Source organism: Myodes glareolus, chromosome 5 (genome assembly GCF_982192425.1).
Source record: "Myodes glareolus chromosome 5, mMyoGla1.1, whole genome shotgun sequence".
Taxonomy (NCBI): domain Eukaryota; kingdom Metazoa; phylum Chordata; class Mammalia; order Rodentia; family Cricetidae; genus Myodes; species Myodes glareolus.
The window spans coordinates 98,343,668-98,361,573 of record NC_142030.1 but is presented as its reverse complement, the minus strand read 5'-3'; the positions used below and the strand labels follow the sequence as shown (position 1 = coordinate 98,361,573).

Sequence of the window (17,906 nt, the reverse complement as noted above, 5' to 3'; positions counted from 1 at the left end):
CACTATTAACAGGAGACCACCTCCTAAATATAACCCCAGCAGCATAGACACTGAGACCAACAATTAATAAATAGGACCTCCTGAAACTGAGACACTTCTGTAAAGCAAAAGACACTGTCAACAAGACAAAATGGCAGCCTATAGAATGGGAAAAGATCTTCACCAACACCACATCAGACAGAGATCTGATCTCCAAAATATACAAAGAACTCAAGGAACTTGACAACAAAAGAATAGTCCAATTTTAAAAAAATGGAGTACAGACCTAAACAGCATTCTCAACAGACAAATCTCAAATGGCTGAAAGACACTTAAGGAAATGTTCAACAACCTTAGCCATCAGAGAAGTGCAAATCAAAACAACTCTGAGTTCCATCTTATACCTGTTAGGAATGGCCAAGATCGAAAACATTGATGACAGCTTTTGCTGGAGAGGATGTAGGGTAAGGGGAATTCTCCTCCATTGCTAGTGGGAGTGCAAACTTGTACAGCTGCTTTGGAAATCAGTATGGGGATTTCTCAGAAAATTAGGAAACAATCTACCTCAAGACTCAGCAATACCACTTTCGGGTATGTACCCAAAAGATACTCAATCATACCCAAGGATATCTGCTCAACTATGTTCATAGCAGCATTATTCATAATAGCCAGAACCTGGAGACAACCTAGATGCTCCTCAACAGAAGAATGGATAAGAAAATGTGGCACATTTACACAACTACTCAGAGGTAAAAACTAATGGCATCTTGAAATTCGCAGGCAAATGGATGGATCTAGAAAAAAACCATTAACACAGGTCCAGAAAGACAAATATAATATGTACTCACTCATAATTTGCTTTTAGACATAAAGCAAAGAAAATCCAGCCTACAGGACACAACCCCAGAGAAACTAGACAATAATGAGGACCCTAAGAGAGACATACATGGATTCACAAAGGAAGGAGTAAAAGCCAAGATCTCTTGAATAAATTGGGAGTGTGGAGGTCATGGAAGAGATAGAAGGGGAGAAGGGAGGAAGGAAGGGGAGTGGACAAAAATGTATAGCTCAATAAAAACAATAAAACAAAGAAAGCAAAAACCCCCATGTCATAAGTACAGATATGTTATCACTATGGTGATTCTCAGGTTCAGCCAGAGATTGGGGTGCATGCTTTCATCTATTTTTGCTCTGGGTAACACATTTATTTTGGGGATGCTTGGTTCTGTGTGCCTGATTCTAATCACGGAATGCTTTGAGTGTCAATGTTTTCATAGGGCTTAATTGTTTCTTGACTCAATATTGACAAAACAACACATCCTTCATGACAGTTGGCTACCAGTAAATCTCAGAGAAAATTAAAGCATAAGCCAGCACTGAGATTTGGGCAGGAGGCATTTACTCCATGAGAAGTAAATAGTTAGAATCAAGACTGCTCATAATTTATTAGTTTAAAGCATATGCAAAAAGGGTACTTTGCCCAGTAAAACCTTTCCAAATTTACCTTGCTGACATTAAATTAAAAGTTCTTCATTGAAATCAATAATAGTCTTGGAGAAAATAGTATCTTTCAGAGCTCTGCATACATTTATATGTGTGGGGTTGGGTGTAGTTGCGTGGGTGTGCATGGACCACACTGCTGGAGGCGAGAGACCAACATCAGCAGTTTTCCTTAATCACTCTCCCTCTTAGTTTTTGAATCAGGGTCTTTCACAAAAGTCGTAGCTCACTGACTTGTGCTAGACATTCTGACCAGGGACCTGCCTCTCTCCACTCCAGCACTGTGGGAAAAAGCACACAGAAATGCACCTGTTGGTTTATGTTGACTCTAGGGATCAAACTTATGCTTCTGCAGAAAAACACTTTTACTGACTGAGACCTCTCCCAGCCCCAAATCTGGGGAGTTTTTTAAACATTCATTCCTATTTATAAGTGGCTGAGAGTTTAAAGTCGAACAATATATCACCTCTTTTACTGTTGGCACATGAAGGAGAGTAGAAGGCTTTAGCTGTCTATGCAGGCGGAGTTGGAGAACAATATACGAAAGTTAATTCAGACCATAAATAATTTACTTAAAAAAAAACCCTCAGACTTGAATTTGATTTACATGCTCATAAAACTGCCGAATATCAATATTTTCTTTTCTTCCTCCAAACTGGTTCCTCTCTTAAGCCATTCTGTGTTAACAGTGGTCACATAAAATGGCTGTATCTATGATTTAATGGGGGACATAGAGTAATATCCTAACCGTAACAGCTCACGGGAGGGAAAAACTCTGTATCTCTGCACTCCAGCTCCTTGCCCAGTGGGCTTTCTGACTCTGTATTGCACAAGTTTCCTTCAGGCATGTTCTTTGGACAATTGTTTGTCCTATCTGAAAATTGGACAATATTTTTTGTAGCTGCTGACATGAAGGTGAAATAACCAGATGGACTCACGGGTGCTCTGTGGGAGGAAGGTATGAATGCTTCCCTCTTTTCTGTCAGTGAAGATGGCCTCTCAGGCTTCTTGCTGTGCTAACAGCCACCCCTCCCAGGTGTATCGCTGAGCTGGTGTCCGGAGCTGGTATCTTCAATCTCTGATGGGTTCACATGGTGCTGCCCAGGATAGGCCCCTACCCATAAGGCATCAGTAATCTGCCCTCAGCTCTTGGGTTGCAGATAATCACATCCTGCCAGGCCCAGTTAATGAGAACAAATAACTTCCAGGGGTACCTGGCAGCTTCCTCTCAGAAGAAAGGCAGAGGAGCAGCTGGCCTGAGCCAGAGGGACCTGGGGCGCACACAGCAGAGCTGACAGCCCTTCTGCCTCTGGGTTGCGGAACAAACTTGCCCAGGTTTGCTGTGGAGACCTCCCAGCTCTGGGCCTAGTAGCAGATCTGTTCCGTTCCTCCTCAGTGGGATTTCTGTCAGAAACCTGACGTTCCCACCCACACCACGCCTTAGTGCTCCCCTCCAGGAAGCACCAGGCTCCCTCCTGTCTCCACCTCCCCAGCATGGGGACTGTAAATGCTCACCATCCTGCTTGGCTTTTTTTATTTGTTTGGTTTTTATGCCTTTGGTCTTTTTTTTTCCTCTAGGCACTTACCTTCTAGAGACAGGCAGGTGAGATTTTGACTTTTCTGTTACTAGACTCCAAAAGAGTCCTCCCCTGGGCTGTATGAGGGACCGCAGTAGTGGGTTCAGCCAGTTCTTACTTAGTTGACAAGGCCACGGGGTTCCCCTGGGGTAGAGGGCTAGAAGCAGCAGACTAGTCCTTAGAGGGGGATGAACAGTCACCATGCCTAGGCAGCCCTCCCCTGCTTCCTGCTGCCTGCCAGCCTCCCATGCTCATTTGGGGATTTTGTCTTACAAAGCAACTCTGATGTCGGCAAAGTAGTGACAATCTAGTTGAAAAGGCGCATATTTGGAAATACTCTTTGGAGGGATTTCCTATCCTCTGGAACATTGGTTACTATAAAGAGGCAGCTGGGGACAAGAAGGAGAAGATTATTAGGGTATGGTGACTAGAAAGGCTTAGGTTCAGGGCTGTGGAGATGGCTCAGTCACTTGTCTTACAAAGATGAAGGCCTGAGTTCTCTGCTCAGATCCTACTTCTACAAAGTCATGCATGGGACTAGGGGGATGACCACACGGAGGTTACAGGAAAGCACCTGTTATACAAGTGTGAAGACCAAGTGTGGAAACCCAGAAACCCATGTAAATGACAGGTGGGTATGGTGGCCCTTTTGTAATTCCAGCCTTAGTAGTAGAAGAGGAGGAATCCCAAGAACAAGCTGGCTAGGCAGACCAGGCATATTGGTGATCTATGGTTTTGATTGAGAGAGTCTGACCCAATGAATAAGGAATAAGAAAAATTGAGGATGATTCCAACCTTGGGTTCATGCATGCACTCATACCCATATGTATCTATGAATATGAAAATACATACACACACATCACACATGGAGATACATTAAAAATGGAGAGAAGAATCAAAGTGTAGTGGCATAGACTTAAAATTTCAGCACTGGGGTGGGGGGTGAAGACAGGAGCATCCCTAGGGTTGTCTGGCCAGCCAGCCCAGCAGTTCTAGGCAGAGAAAGACTGTGTCCCAACAAACAGTGTGAACAATACACCCAAGGAACAACACCTAAGGTTGACCGTTGGCCTCCACATGCACGTGAACACATATGTACTCCCACACATGTTCACACATACACTTAAGTCCACAGATAGATTGTGTTGTTGACATAGACTGATGCGCAGTGAATGGAGGCTAGTGTGACCTTTTTCATTCATAAGACATGGGAACGAGCTGAAGTTGTGGGAAAGTGTGAAGTGACAACATTGAGAGGCCACATAGGCAGGGTCAAATGCACAGTGTCACTCCATCAATGGCAAATGGCAGTCAGGAAAGGAACCACAAGGACAGGCCTCTTCTGTCGTGTCAAATAGAAGAACAATAGATTTTATTTGTAAAAGCGTGAAGTGTGTGTATGTGCCCACGACATGAATGCATAAATAAATGCATGCCACTAAGCACCTGCTGCATTGCTTTCCTTGGTTTTGAGGGTTGAATTTGGAGACAGGGTGTTAAGTAGCCCAGGATGGCCTCAAACTGTTCATGTTATGGTGGAATAATCTTTTCGTACACTGTGAAGATGTATCTTTGTCAAGGCACCATCTGATTGGTTTAATACAGAGCTGAATGGCCAATAGCTAGACAGGAAGAGGCTAGGCAGGACTTCTGGGCAGAGAGAAAAGAAAGGGAACTGAGTCTAGGTATGGAGACACAAGAGGAGACAGAGAGGAAGCAGGACATGCAGGAGAAGAGGGAGGAGCCACGAGCCATGGCAGCGTGTAGATGGACAGTAACAGGTTAATAAGTTGTAAGAGCGACTTAGAAAGGAGCCTAAGCTAAGGCCCAGCTTTCTTAATTAATAAGAAGTCTCCATGTTGTTTTTTTATGAGCTGGTAGATCAAAGAAAGATCCGTCTACACTCTATGGTCAAAGACGACCTTGACTGTGTGGTGTTGAGAGTACAAGTGTGCACCAAGACAACCAGTGTCTGGCCTGCTGGGGGTTGAGCCCTGGGCATCGTGCATGTTGCAAATGTGCTCTACCCATTGAGCTACAGCCTCAAACAACTTTCTTTTTTTTTTCTGTGTAACAGTCTTGTCAGATAAAATGAGGGTGCTCCACCCTTCCTATCCTAAAGGATAGGACAGCTGTGCTGGTGTTTGAACCCGGAGTCTTTCCTAAGCAGAGTCCGTATGGTCTCTTCAAATCCAAATTGGTCTTTAAGTATGTGTACTTTCCCCCTTCCCATTATTTATTCTTTGGATTGTGTAGGGTTGGAGCATAATAGATGCCTGTTTACCTCCGAGGAGACAGAGGAAGGCATCGGTTTAAATGTGTATGTGGGACTGCAAGAAAACAATTTGGAAATTAATTTCCTGCTGTTCCCTCTCCATTCATTTTGTTAGTCATTTAACAAACATGCATTAATACTTCATGGGGACTGAGGATCATACTTAGCCCTGGAGAAATAATGGCAAACAGAATGGAGGCACTGCCTTAAGAGGGCAGCCCAGAGGAGCCAGGCATGTGCTTGACTGGGCACCGAAACCCCCAGGAGCAGGCTGTGCTCCTCTTGCGTGACTGAGACGGTGATTTTAAAGATGTGAGACACTGATGTGGGATGTGCCTGAAAGTGTTCCATTCCTGAGTGAGTCTGACCTTGGTACACAGCACACAGTCACACACACACACACACACACACACACACAGAGAGAGAGAGAGAGAGAGAGAGAGAGAGAGAGAGAGAGGTCCCAAGGTTCCCTATCACTATATCCAGGCTTGTTTCCACTGCATCATCTACTTACACTTACTCTGTAAATGTACCACTTGGTTACAGTGGTACACAAGCTCTCCCTAGAGCAGTTCATAACCTTGGCTGAATATTATAACCCCCAGAGGGTTTAAAAAACACGAGGACCTAGGCTCCATGCCAGAGCAGAGTCCAACCAGATCTGGAATAAGACATAATATAGCCAGCAGACTATTTAAAGATCGCTAGGTTTGGAACTGGGCAGATGGCTCAGTCAGTAAAGTGTTTGCCAGCCAAGTATGAAGACCTGGGTTTGAATCCCAGCACCTACTGAAGATATAGAGTATGATAGTACATGTCTGTAATGCCAGTAGTGGGGTGGTGGACCCAGGAGGATTCCTGGGGCTTGCTGACCAGCCAGTGTAGCTTAATCTGTGAGCTCTAGACTTGGTGAAAGAAAAAACAAACAAACAAAAAACAAGGGGAAAGATGACTGAGGAAGACAGCAACATCAACCTCCGGCCTCCATATGATGTATACACACACACTTCTCCAGACAACTCTTCTGGACCCACACCCTGACAGGCTCTTGCTCCTGCTGAGATGCCCTCCCCAAGCCTGTCCCTTTACTGCTGCTCTGCCTCGCTCCTTCTACCCACTGCTGACTACTGTCCCTTGCTCAAGTTCCCACTGCACCCAGAAGCTTCTCTAACCAACCTCCTCACTTCTGTTAGTCTACGGTTTCCATACCAGAGTCCACACGGGGTGACACTCAATGCAGGTTTGTCAGATGCCACTGACCCCACCTGAAGGCAATGCATCGGTTCAAAGGATGCTCTCGTGTCTATTTTATACACACACTGTATCTCTGTATGTGGAACAGTTGGTCTGGAAGGAACTGTGGCTAAGGCAATACTGTGGATAAATAGCAATTCACCACCTGGTAACAGACTACTGGTCAAATATTTAGACTAAGAAAACACAAACTGAATCACAAAGACTTCCCAACTCCCATGAAGAAATGAGGGCAATACTTGATGTGGTCTTTCTACCCCAAACGCCAAGAAGCAAAAGAAGTGAAGTGTGCATGCATGTGTATGCATGTGTATGTTTACCAGGCCATGGTATGCGTTATGTATGTGTGTGTGGGGGGGGGGGTAGGACTGTAGGTATTTCTCACTCTATATATGAGAGGGTATATGTATATCTGCACATATGTGTGTGGTATATGTATCCATCAATGTTATGGGTGTGGAGGCAATGCACCTGTACGTGAGTATGTGTGTTTGTGTGTGTGCTTGCGCATGGGCCAAGGTATGTGAGAATATGTATCTTTCTAGGCATACGTATGTGCATCCATCTCTGAACAGTATCTATCTATTTCTAGTAAACACGTTCTTTTAGTAAAAGCACAGACAGATTCTCCAGTGTTCTCCCAAATCCCAAGCAAGCTTTCCATTTCCCAGAAAACAAGCATGCGGGCAAAAAGGATTGAGGGTGCTCTAAAGTCACGCCTTCCCCGTCCGCGTATATTTTATGGAACTTAGGAGCAAGAAAATAACTTACATGAGGCCTTACCTTGTTAGTTGGACTAATTAGTATAAAAAGCCGCAGAAAGGATTTGCACTTCGCATTATTACTACACGGAACTGCCCCTCTGAGGGCATTCTCTTACAAAGCCTGGAAACAGACACTCTAGCCCGTGCAATTAGTTACAGAACAACAGGCATGTGTAATCAGAGGCTGGGATTCATGAATACAAAACATTTGTGTCGTTCAGAGGTGGCTCTTTGTTGTAAATCACCTTGCTGGCAACTGCTAATTTCTGCAATTAGGAGCAGAGGGACTCGCTCCTCAAAAATCCTGCTGTCAGTGGAACCACAGCAAATGAATTCGATGGAGAAAATTTTGTTTTCCCGAGAGAAGCCCACATAGCACAGGGGTGGGGAACGCAGGGGAAGTAGATGGCTCTTTTTTCACATATGTACGTTTGTGTCTGTATGGGCTTGCGCGCCTTTGCGTTTGCTGAAGCCGGATGTAGACATGAAGAGCTTTCCTTGGTTACTTCCCCAGCTCAAATTGTTAAGACAGGGCTTCTCACTGAACCTGGAGCTCATTGATTCAGCTGAACTGGCTGACCAGTGAGCCTCAGGGATCCTCCAATCTCGGCCTCCACAGCCCTGGGATTATAGGTGTGCACAACTCCACCTCGCTTTGGACAAAGGTTCTGGGGATCTGAACGTAGGTCCTCAAGCTTGTGTTTTACAGACTGAGCCTTCTTCACGGGCCAGACTCCAGTTTCCATAGAGAAATTCTGTGAGATTTGAGCTGGACAAAGAGTGACCCAAGGGGTACCATGGTAAGTACGCAGCTCTGCGGTTTGAGCCCATAGATCGAACTTCTCAATACAGGTCCTGTCTCACTGGGAATCTTTGTGCAAGGGGGGAAAGTGCAACTTTGCTCATCAATACTTTTAACCCAGGGGGATTATTGGCTCCTTTAAGTAGCCTTGGATCTGTTTGGTCTTTCTTACCCTGGACTTGGACTGGACCAAGGGCAGGGCTGAGGAAAGCTGAACTGGCCTCACCAGACCCAAAGACTGAGTGCCAACTTTTACGACAACTTCCCTGATTGCTTTACCTTTGGATACTGGAATGATTGGGGTGTGTGTATATGTTCATGTCTGTGGGTATGAGCGGTGGCCAGAAGTCAACTTCAGGTGTCATCCCTAGGTTCTATCTGTATTATTTTTCATACACAGTCTCTCATTAACCTGCTATTCACTGAGTAGCTAGCCTGCCTGGACAGTGAGCCCCAGGGACCTGCCTGTCTTTGCCTGCTAAGTGCTGGGTCTACAGAGCTGGCCCCATGCTTGGCATACTACATGGTCTCCAAGACTGCAATTCCTTGTGCAGATTTCATCCACTGAGCCCTCTTTCCAGCCCCGTCCTGGGGTTTTTGATTACTGACAGGGCAGAGGGTTATGAACACTAGCAATTTACATGGCTAGAAATCTTAAACAAATGAAAGACTGAATATAAAATAATTTTAAGGGACACCTGGAGCGTTCTCCAACAACATGGAAGTACTAAGTGCCAAGGCAGAGTGGTCAGCGGTCTGAGGCCATGACTGCAGAGGCAGTGTGCACAGCCACCATCAAGACAATCTGCTAACACACAAATGCGGGATGCCCCCTGAGTGGCACCAGGGTTCTGTGGGGGAGGGATAAATCCTGAGAGTCAGCATTCAGACCATGCTCATATTGTAGGGCTAGACAGCATAGCCTTAACAACCTCTGGTGTGGGGCTGAGGCTACAGGCCATCTGGCACTGCTTCCATTCCCTGGCACCACATAATTCAGGCATTACGACACATGCCTATAATCCTAGAACATGGAAGATGGCAGATTAAAAGTTCAAGGTCATCCTTGGCTACACAGTGCATTCTACAACACAATGTGCACAACCACTGGTGTGGGAAAATCTTAGCCTAGGAGAAGTACTGGTGTGGGACTCTCCTATCTTAGGGGAGACACTGGTCTGGGATAATCCCAGCCTAGGGGAAACACTGGTCTGGGACTATCCCAGCCAAGGGGAGATACTGGTTTGAACTATCCCAGCCTAGAGACGACACTGGTCTGACTATCCAGCTGAGGGGAGACACTGGTGTGGAACTACCCCAGCCTAGGTGAGACACTGGTTTGGACTATCTCAGTTGAGGGGAGACATTGGTCTGGACTATCCTAGCCCAGAGGAGACACTGGTGTGGGAAAACCAAAATAGCCAAAACATTCATCCTCAGAAGGTGGAGATTTCACTAGTCTGAAGGAAGAGAAAGATGGCGGTAGAACGGGTTCTAGCTAGGTTCTAAGCTATAGTATTCTGGCTTGTGTACTTCATGGGCCACCCTGTCAACTTCCAGGACAGTGTCAAAGAAGAGAGAGGATGGCCTGGATTGGGAGGGTAAGAATATCAAAAGGAGTTCACTGAAACACATTTATCTGTCTGTTAGCAAGGAGAAAAAAATTGAAGATATTGGCTATCCCACAAGTAAAGTAATGGAACAAGATACCATGCAATTTTTCTAAAATCTATTCAGCTGCACTCTAATAGTCTTCCAACAGAATCTCACAGAATGTGTGAGAGTTTTAACACACTGGGGCGATATTTAAAGAAGTTATGTCATTTAAATAATGGCTCCCATCGTGGAGTCCCTGAGGAGAGCTTTACCACGTGGCCAATGGAGCATTGTGGCGAGAAGCGGCAGTGTGACCAGCTCCTATGCCTAACAGTGGGAGAAGGTGCTGAGAGTTTAGGGGCTCTGAAAAGGCTCCAGCCCCCACACACACCATTTTTGTTCTTATCTTGCCATCATTATCGGATAATATTTATTGAGCTTACTCATGCGTGGGGTTCTGTCTTCTTCCATTGCACTCAAATTTTCTTCCTGACTTCCCTTTTTCTTTTTGCCTTGTGCTCAATCTGCTGATTTCCCCCCTCGGGTTGCCAACTGTGAACGCTGTCCCCGCCCACTCAATCAGCGATTCACTGCTCAGAGAAGTCATCCAATTGCACACACAGCTTACCCACAAGTGGCTCTTCCTCACTCAGGGCCAAGGACCGCACTGCGTGGACAAAAGAAATCGTCCTAACAGTGACTCGCACCCCAAGTGTGTGCAAGGGTGGAAGACAATTATCCCAAGGAACCACATATACCCTGTTAAAGTTACAGGGGGGGTGGAGGGAAGGAAGACAGGAGCAGAGTAGAGAGAGAGACAGAGAGAGAGAGAGAGAGAGAGAGAGAGAGAGAGAGAGAGAGAGAGAGAGAGAGAGAGGAGAGAGAGACAGGAGAGGGAAAGGGAAGGGGAGAGGCAGCAGAGACAGAAGGGTGAAGAGGGAGAGGAGATATACATACAGAGAGATATTCAGACAGCAGAAGAAGGAAAGAGGCAGAGAGAGGGAAGAAGGGAAGGGGGAAGAAGAGATAGAGTCAGGAAAAAGAGGAGGAAGAGGAGAGAGGAGAGAGAAGGGAGAGGACAGAAAGGAAAGAGATACAGGAGGGAGGGGAGAAAAGTGGATAAAGGAGATGTAGGGCACATCTATGGGGGAGGGGATCCGTGTAGGGGGAGAGGCTAAGAGACCAATGTGTCTCAGGGGGCATTGTTTCCAGCTTCCTTGGGGAAAGCACTACAATTCCGTGTAGCATGGAACTCATGTGCCCTCTGACCCGATCAAGATCCTTAACGAGTCAGACTCTCCCTCTTACCCCGCCCTCCCTGCCCTCTTAGGGAGCCTCACCTCATCAAGACATCTCTCGTACTGTTCTCTTTGGCTCTCGTTCTCCAGTGCCAGTGCCGAGTTCTCCGCCTGCAGTTAAGAGACAGAAATAACAACCATAAATCAATGGAGCGTTGTGTTATGTGACAACTCATTCAATATGGTTGCTAAATATACCTCCCCAGGACCCCGGGTGATCTCTCAGAAGTACCTTTGACAGGTTTGCTCTAAGTACTATTATAAGTATCGCAGGGATGACTCTTGTCTTACAGGCTCGCTCGCTCGCATACATTATGATTCTAAGAAATGGGAACTTGATATTCTGAGCAAGTAGAAAATCAAATCAGGGCTGTGCGCCGGAGTGTCCCACAGAAAGATGACAGTATTTGTCTTATGATATGAAAATGTAAATGTAAGAGACACTTAAATCCACTCCCTTTGAACCTGCCATAGTCTCAGCCTAATACTTGTTGAGGCCACAAAAAAATAAAAGAAAAAAAAATCCAGGTAAATCTTTTAACTCAAAGACAAAGTCCAGGGTTTTTAGGGGATCAGCCAGAAACTTTGGAACATAAGATGACAAGGAGAAAGCCACACCTTGAACAGTCCTTATGGATCTGTCTGACCACCCTCATTAGAGCCCAATAGAGCTTTTGTGCTCCCCAGAGCACACAGGCTTGGGGGTGTTAATATGCAACCTTTGGTTCTTTCACTGTTGCTGGGATAAAGCAAGCTGACAAACCGCAGGAAGAAAAGGTTGATTCTTGTTTACAGTTTATGTGAAGCCCATTATGGTGGGGATGTCAAGGAAGTGCCATGGCCAGCTTTTTACATGTGTGGGATAGGGGGAATCGAACTCATGCTGCTGGAGCGCCTTCTGCTCCTTCAGCCAATAGCCTTTAAGATACTAGCTCACTTGGGCATGGTCTCTTTTGTTTTAAAAAGCAGCAGTAGCCCTGTCCTCTCTTTAGGTCCCCATAAGATTATCAGCACCCCCAACCAGCAGGAAGTAGCCTGGAAAACTACACCCACATTCCCAAAAAATGAACTATGGATGTTCTTGTTTTTTGCTTGTTTTTTTAAAAAAGGGGGGGGGACTGGTGCGGGACAATTGTCTATTTTCTTTCAATTATGTTTTAAATAAACACTGATTGGCCAGTAGCCAGACAGGAAGTGTAGGCATGACAACCAGACAGGAAGTAGAGGCGGGTCAATGAGAACAGGAGAATTCTGGGAAGGAGGAAGCCCATTCCTCCCAAGTCCTGTCCAGAAACTGAAGATGGAAGATGTGACTATGCCGTTGAAAATGGCACTGAGCCATGTGGCTAGTACAGATAAGAATAATGGGCTAATGTAAGTTATAAGAGTTAATAAGAATATTAAAAAAAAAGGGGGGGATGGAGAGATGGCTCAGTGGTTAAGAGCATTACATTGCCTGCTCTTCCAAAGGTCCTGAGTTCAATTCCCAGCAACCACATGGTGGCTCACAACCATCTGTAATGAGGTCTGGTGCCCTCTTCTGGCCTGCAGACATACATACAGACAGAATGTTGTATACATAATAATAAAATAAATAAATATTTTAAAAAAGAGTTAATAAGAAGCCTGAGCTAATGGGTCAATCAGTTTATGATTAATTTAGACCTCTGTGTGATTTTCTTTGGGACTTAATGACTGCAGGAACCGGGCAAGACAGAAACCTCAGCAATAAAATCAGGTCCTTATGTTTGCACAGAAAACATTGTACTGACTGAGCTATCTCCTCAGCCCAGAAAAGAGCACTCTTAATCAGCTTGCTGAATGTATGTAGTAGTCTTTAGTGTGTGTCCTTGACAGCTTTTCTCCATCTGATCCAAAAGTTTTTGTTTGGTAATACATGTACATGCACACACACATGCATAGACACACATGCATACACACACATACACATACCACACACACACACACACACACACACACACACAATCTTTAGTAACCATGTAGAATTCCCTCACATCTTGATGATCAACATTTAGCCACATCTTCTCTCTTTGCTTCTCATCTTTTTCCTATGCCATGAAGGCAGGTCCCAGATAAGCCCCATTAATCTTTCGCATGTGTGTTAAGATGCTCTTGTGCACAACCACAGGCCGGTTATAGGTTTCCTGAAATACAATATACACTATGGTAATGTGGTCCACACTTGTTTCGGTTTCGGCCTTGAACTGATCATACCCACTAGAGTGAGTTCTTCTAGTCCACAATTCTTGTTAATAGCCAGTGCCCTCTGATGTGAATAACTCCCGATTGTATGCTTGTGATTTTTCTCCCCACCCACTCTCCCTTCCTTCCCTTTCTCTTCTTCTTGTCCCCCCTTCTATTCACTTCCTGTCCTCTCTTCCCCTTTCCTCCCCACTGACCCCCCTTATCTCCTTCCTCCCTCCTCACCATCTTTATTTCCTATCTCTAGGATTCATTTTCTGCAGTGAGAACTGGGCTCCCAAAGGTAGTATTTTTACTCGCTTGTTCCACCCCTGCAGTGCACAGACAACTGTTACACCATGAAAATTCGTGCTAAGCAGAGGTGAGCATATGTTCTGTTTCTAGAGTGAGGGTATTAATGAAAATTCTCTGCCCAAATGTGACCAGGCCAGCTCTCTGCCTTCCATCCAGTGCCCATTATGCAATTCATTTGTTTCTGACAGTGTTCAAATTTAATTTCCCCTCTTTCTGACTTCATGTTATTGTTCTGAATATGTTAAATACTAGCATGATTTCAGAAGTCAAGGCTACACTGAGAGATGCATGCTCTGTGAGACTCCCTCCTTCATCACTCTTTCTGTCCACCTCTTTTGTAGGCTTGTTAACAGGGTTCGCTTTCTCCCATTTTGCTTTCTTCTGATGCTTCATTAAACAATGTCCTTTGCCCCTCTCATCAGGGCATATTCAGACATGGTTTTCCCCTTTTTCTACTCTTCTCATCAGTACATCAGATACAAGCATTCTCCTTTACACAGGATCCATGGATTGACTGCCTGACTGGGTGCATGTGCACCTTCACATCTGTGCACGTACACCTTCACGTATGCTATGTACCTTCATATGTATGCTTGTATACCTTCACATGTGTGCCTGTGCACCTTCATATGTGTGCCTGTGCACCTTCACATGTGTACCTGTATACCTTCATGTGTGTGCCTGAGCACCTTCACATGTGTGCACATGGACCTTTGCTGTGTGCATATGTACCTTCACATGTGTGCCCATGTGCCTTCACATGTGTGCCTGTGCATATGTAAACTGGATGTTGGTGTCAGGTTGTCTTCTCAGTCATTCTCCACTTTACTGTATTGAGACAGGGCCTCTCAACAAGCTGCACCTTACTAATTTACTCAGGCTGGCTTGTCACCAAGTCCCAGGATTCCACTGTTCCTCCCCCCCAGTGCTTGGACTACAGATATGTGCAGCCATGTCAGATATTTATCTGTAGGTGCTGGAACTCCAGATCAAGCCTTCACACATGCACAGCAGGTGCTTTACTGACGGAGCCATCTCCCTACCCTCCATGGACACTTTCACCCTTGTTTTGGCCCTTTTAGTGGATAATGATTGATGGGGGTTAGTCTTACATTTTCCATAATTTCAGAGCATCTTGAAATATCCCCTTTCTTCTTTCCCCTGGACAACATCTCTAAGGCACACCCCCTTTTTGTCCCCTCCTCCCAGGACACATCATCCTTTGGAGAAAGCCACACGGTTCAGTTCTTCTACACTACCTCTCAGCCACCATAGCAACCCTGTTCATACTGGGCCAAGTTGACCATGTGATTCTAGGGTTTCTCTTTTCGACTACTGACATTCCTCCCAGGCCTTCTTCTGCCATCCTCCCTCGCCACAGGCTGTAGCACTACTTCTGTGGGGTTCTTGAGGTCATTTTTCACTTATAGCAATATGCAATTGATTTTTTTTTTGGTTTTCATAATGAGAAAGGCTTGGCCATCCTATGACTTAATTTTTCTGTATTATTATTATCAATCGATTTGTTCTTGAAAATTTTGTACACTCAATTCTCTCTTCTTCCTCCTCCCCCACCCCTTTTAGGATTGAACCTAGGGCCCTGCCTTTACGAAGCAGCAGGCAAATTCTCTGCCCTATCTTGACTATATCCACCCTTACTCCATTGTTCCAACCCTTCTCTTGTCCCCAACATATCTCCCTCTCAATTTCAAGTCTTTTTTCTTTTAAATTACCCAGTGCATCTAATTAGTTCTGCACATTAGTACATGGGTGTGGGCTCTTCTACTTGGGCACGGCTCACCTACTAGTAGCCATCCCCAGCTAAGGAAAGCCACTCTTCCTCTCCCAGCAGCCATCAAGTGCTGTGCTTCGAGGCTTGTTTCACTTTTGTGTTGTTGAACTTGCTTCAGGACCAGCGGCTGCAACACTTAATTCTTTCCCCAGCCCAGGTAGGAGGACAGTTTAGGTTCTAGTTCAGTTCTGTTGCAGATATCTAGGTGATGCTAGGGCTTGCAACCTCCAGCAGGCTATTCTAGTTAACAAATCCAGCTCTCTGATTAACAAAGCTGGAGAGATAACTTGCTCTATAAAGCGCTTGCTATGTCAGGAACCCAAGTTCAATCCTGAAGACTAATGTACAAAAGTGGAGCATTGTGGCAAGCACCTGTAATCTCAGCACGAGGAAGGCAGAGATAGCATGCATCTGTAGTTAGAGCTTGCTAGGCAGCCAGCCCAGCCTTCTCGGTCAGTGCAGGTCTGTAAGAGACCCTGTATCCAAACCAAGGTGGACACTGCATGAGGCATGGTACCTGAACTCGACACATGCACAGGCATTTGTACACTTAAGCAAATAAGTACATGCATATGCATACACAGACACACACAATGAAGGACACCAATCATTCAGCTAAAACAACTTCAACTTTAAAGTTTAAGGCATCACGGATTACAAGGGAAGTACTGGGATGCCAGTTCCGTAAGATGATTGCATTCCTCTAAGAAAGGTTGTTTTGGATGGGCTCTGCTGACTTCTCTGAGGAGACTGGAAGGGAACGGAACTGAGAGACAACGGTGGTAACTGATTTACATTGTTTTCACTTTAGATGTCTTGGGGAAAGCATGCAAGGAAGTAAAATAGAAAATGGGAATTTACATGGGATGCCTGCAGCTCTCCTCTACCCACACCACGTTGTGATAACACGATGATCGATCCATTCAGATAATTACCATCATTACAGTTTATATTACCTGCCTCACATTTACGGTTCTGACAATTACAGCCCAGCAAATTAAATACAGACAGGGTGCTGCCGAACAAAGTCACATTTACGGCCACTGTACTCAGTTACAGGGACACGATTTAATTGATGTAATCCCACACATCCCAGGAGACAGTAGAGATTTTAACAATTATACCTGGGAAGCTAAAATGACCTTGAACTCATGATTCTCTTTAATCCATTCATATTTATTAGAGACTTGGGATTAACCCATTTCCAACAGGAGACAACGTGTAAAGAAACAGAAAACCCTCTTAATTAAGTGTGATTTAAAGAAACAGCGGGTATTTATATAAAAGAGTTGTAAAAGAATAAAGAGAAGAGAAAGGGAAATATAGGCATCATTACTATGAATTATAGAAATTAGAACAAACCATGTTCCATTTTAATATGCTATTAAGTCAGGATCCCCAGAGGACTCAATTAGAACCTTCAAGCACATGTTGCTGGTGGATCTTTGTGTTCAGTCTTCTCTTTTACAGTGATCAAAAACTTCTGCTAGACTTTATTCCTGACTGAGAACATATTCTATTCAGGGTAGTGTGTCCATGGCTAGAAATTATACTGAGCTCTGTAAGTTTGAGGTTTCATTGTAAAAATTCTGTTTTTCAAGTTTATTTTTATTTTCTTCTTGTCTCTCTGTCTGTCTCTGTCTCTCTCTCTCTGTCTCTCTCTCTCTCTCTGTGTGTGTGTCTATATGTAAATGTATGTACATGTGGAGTCTAGAAGAGGGCCCCTGGAGATCCCCTGGTCCAGAGCTACAGGAAGTTGTGAGGGAACTGTTGTGGGTGCTGGGAAACAAACTCAGGTCCTCTGCAATAGCAGCAATTGCTCTAACTCCTGAGCTGTCTCTCCAGTGCTATTCTGCTTATTTGTTTATTCTCTAACTAGGAGCTCAGTGCTTCACTGGAACTTGTAGACGCCAAAAGGTTGGAGCCCCTGGTGGTGACCTTTGAAGTACTTACCATTGTATCTATATTCGGATGCAAGTGAATGGTGCCCTAAGCAGATTTGCATATGAAGAGGCAGGAAGTCAGTGTTTAATCACAGCATTTCAGATCCTAGCAACTGGGCAGTTTTGCCAAGCTATGGGGATCATCTGGGACAAAGCATTTCATTTCACCTTCAAGTCTCATCAAGCCATCTTTCTCATAAGCCCCAAGTCTTGTGACCACACTTCCCACATCTCATAAAGGGGAGGAAAAGAACACTACGGAACTCACAGTTCTCCCCAAACCCAAACTGTAGATCACAAACATTCACCTATGCAAACAGTCAGCTCTCCAGTCACCTGGTCACCTACCCAACAGCCACCTCTCCAGCAGGTGCTGTCCCTTGAGCCGCGTACAGGCTCTGCTTTTCAATCAGACGCCAACAATTCAGAGGGTGACAATTCTTTGAAAACAAACAAACACATCAACATACAGCGGAACACAAGCTGTGAGTATATTCTGCCCCTGGGTGAGTTCTCATGATGTTAATAATTACATCTAATGGCTGGAAAGGAAGATGGGATAAGAAATGAGTCCCTGGAGATTTCTGGGCCACTCTGTTTCATTTTCTG

The 17,906-nt window shown here is 45.0% G+C and overlaps 1 protein-coding gene across 7 annotated transcripts in view; it reads right to left on the bottom strand.

The window, feature by feature from the left end:
• The window catches only part of Nckap5 (NCK associated protein 5), a 912,731-nt gene that overhangs the window by 207,607 nt on the left and 687,218 nt on the right, over window positions 1–17,906 (bottom strand). For all 7 annotated transcript variants that reach the window (XM_085688321.2, XM_087906588.1, XM_048443779.3 and 4 more), the window contains one exon: window positions 11,088–11,156. In XM_085688321.2, coding sequence (XP_085544447.2) covers window positions 11,088–11,156 — 69 coding nt within the window. The remainder of the gene's footprint in view (window positions 1–11,087; window positions 11,157–17,906) is intronic.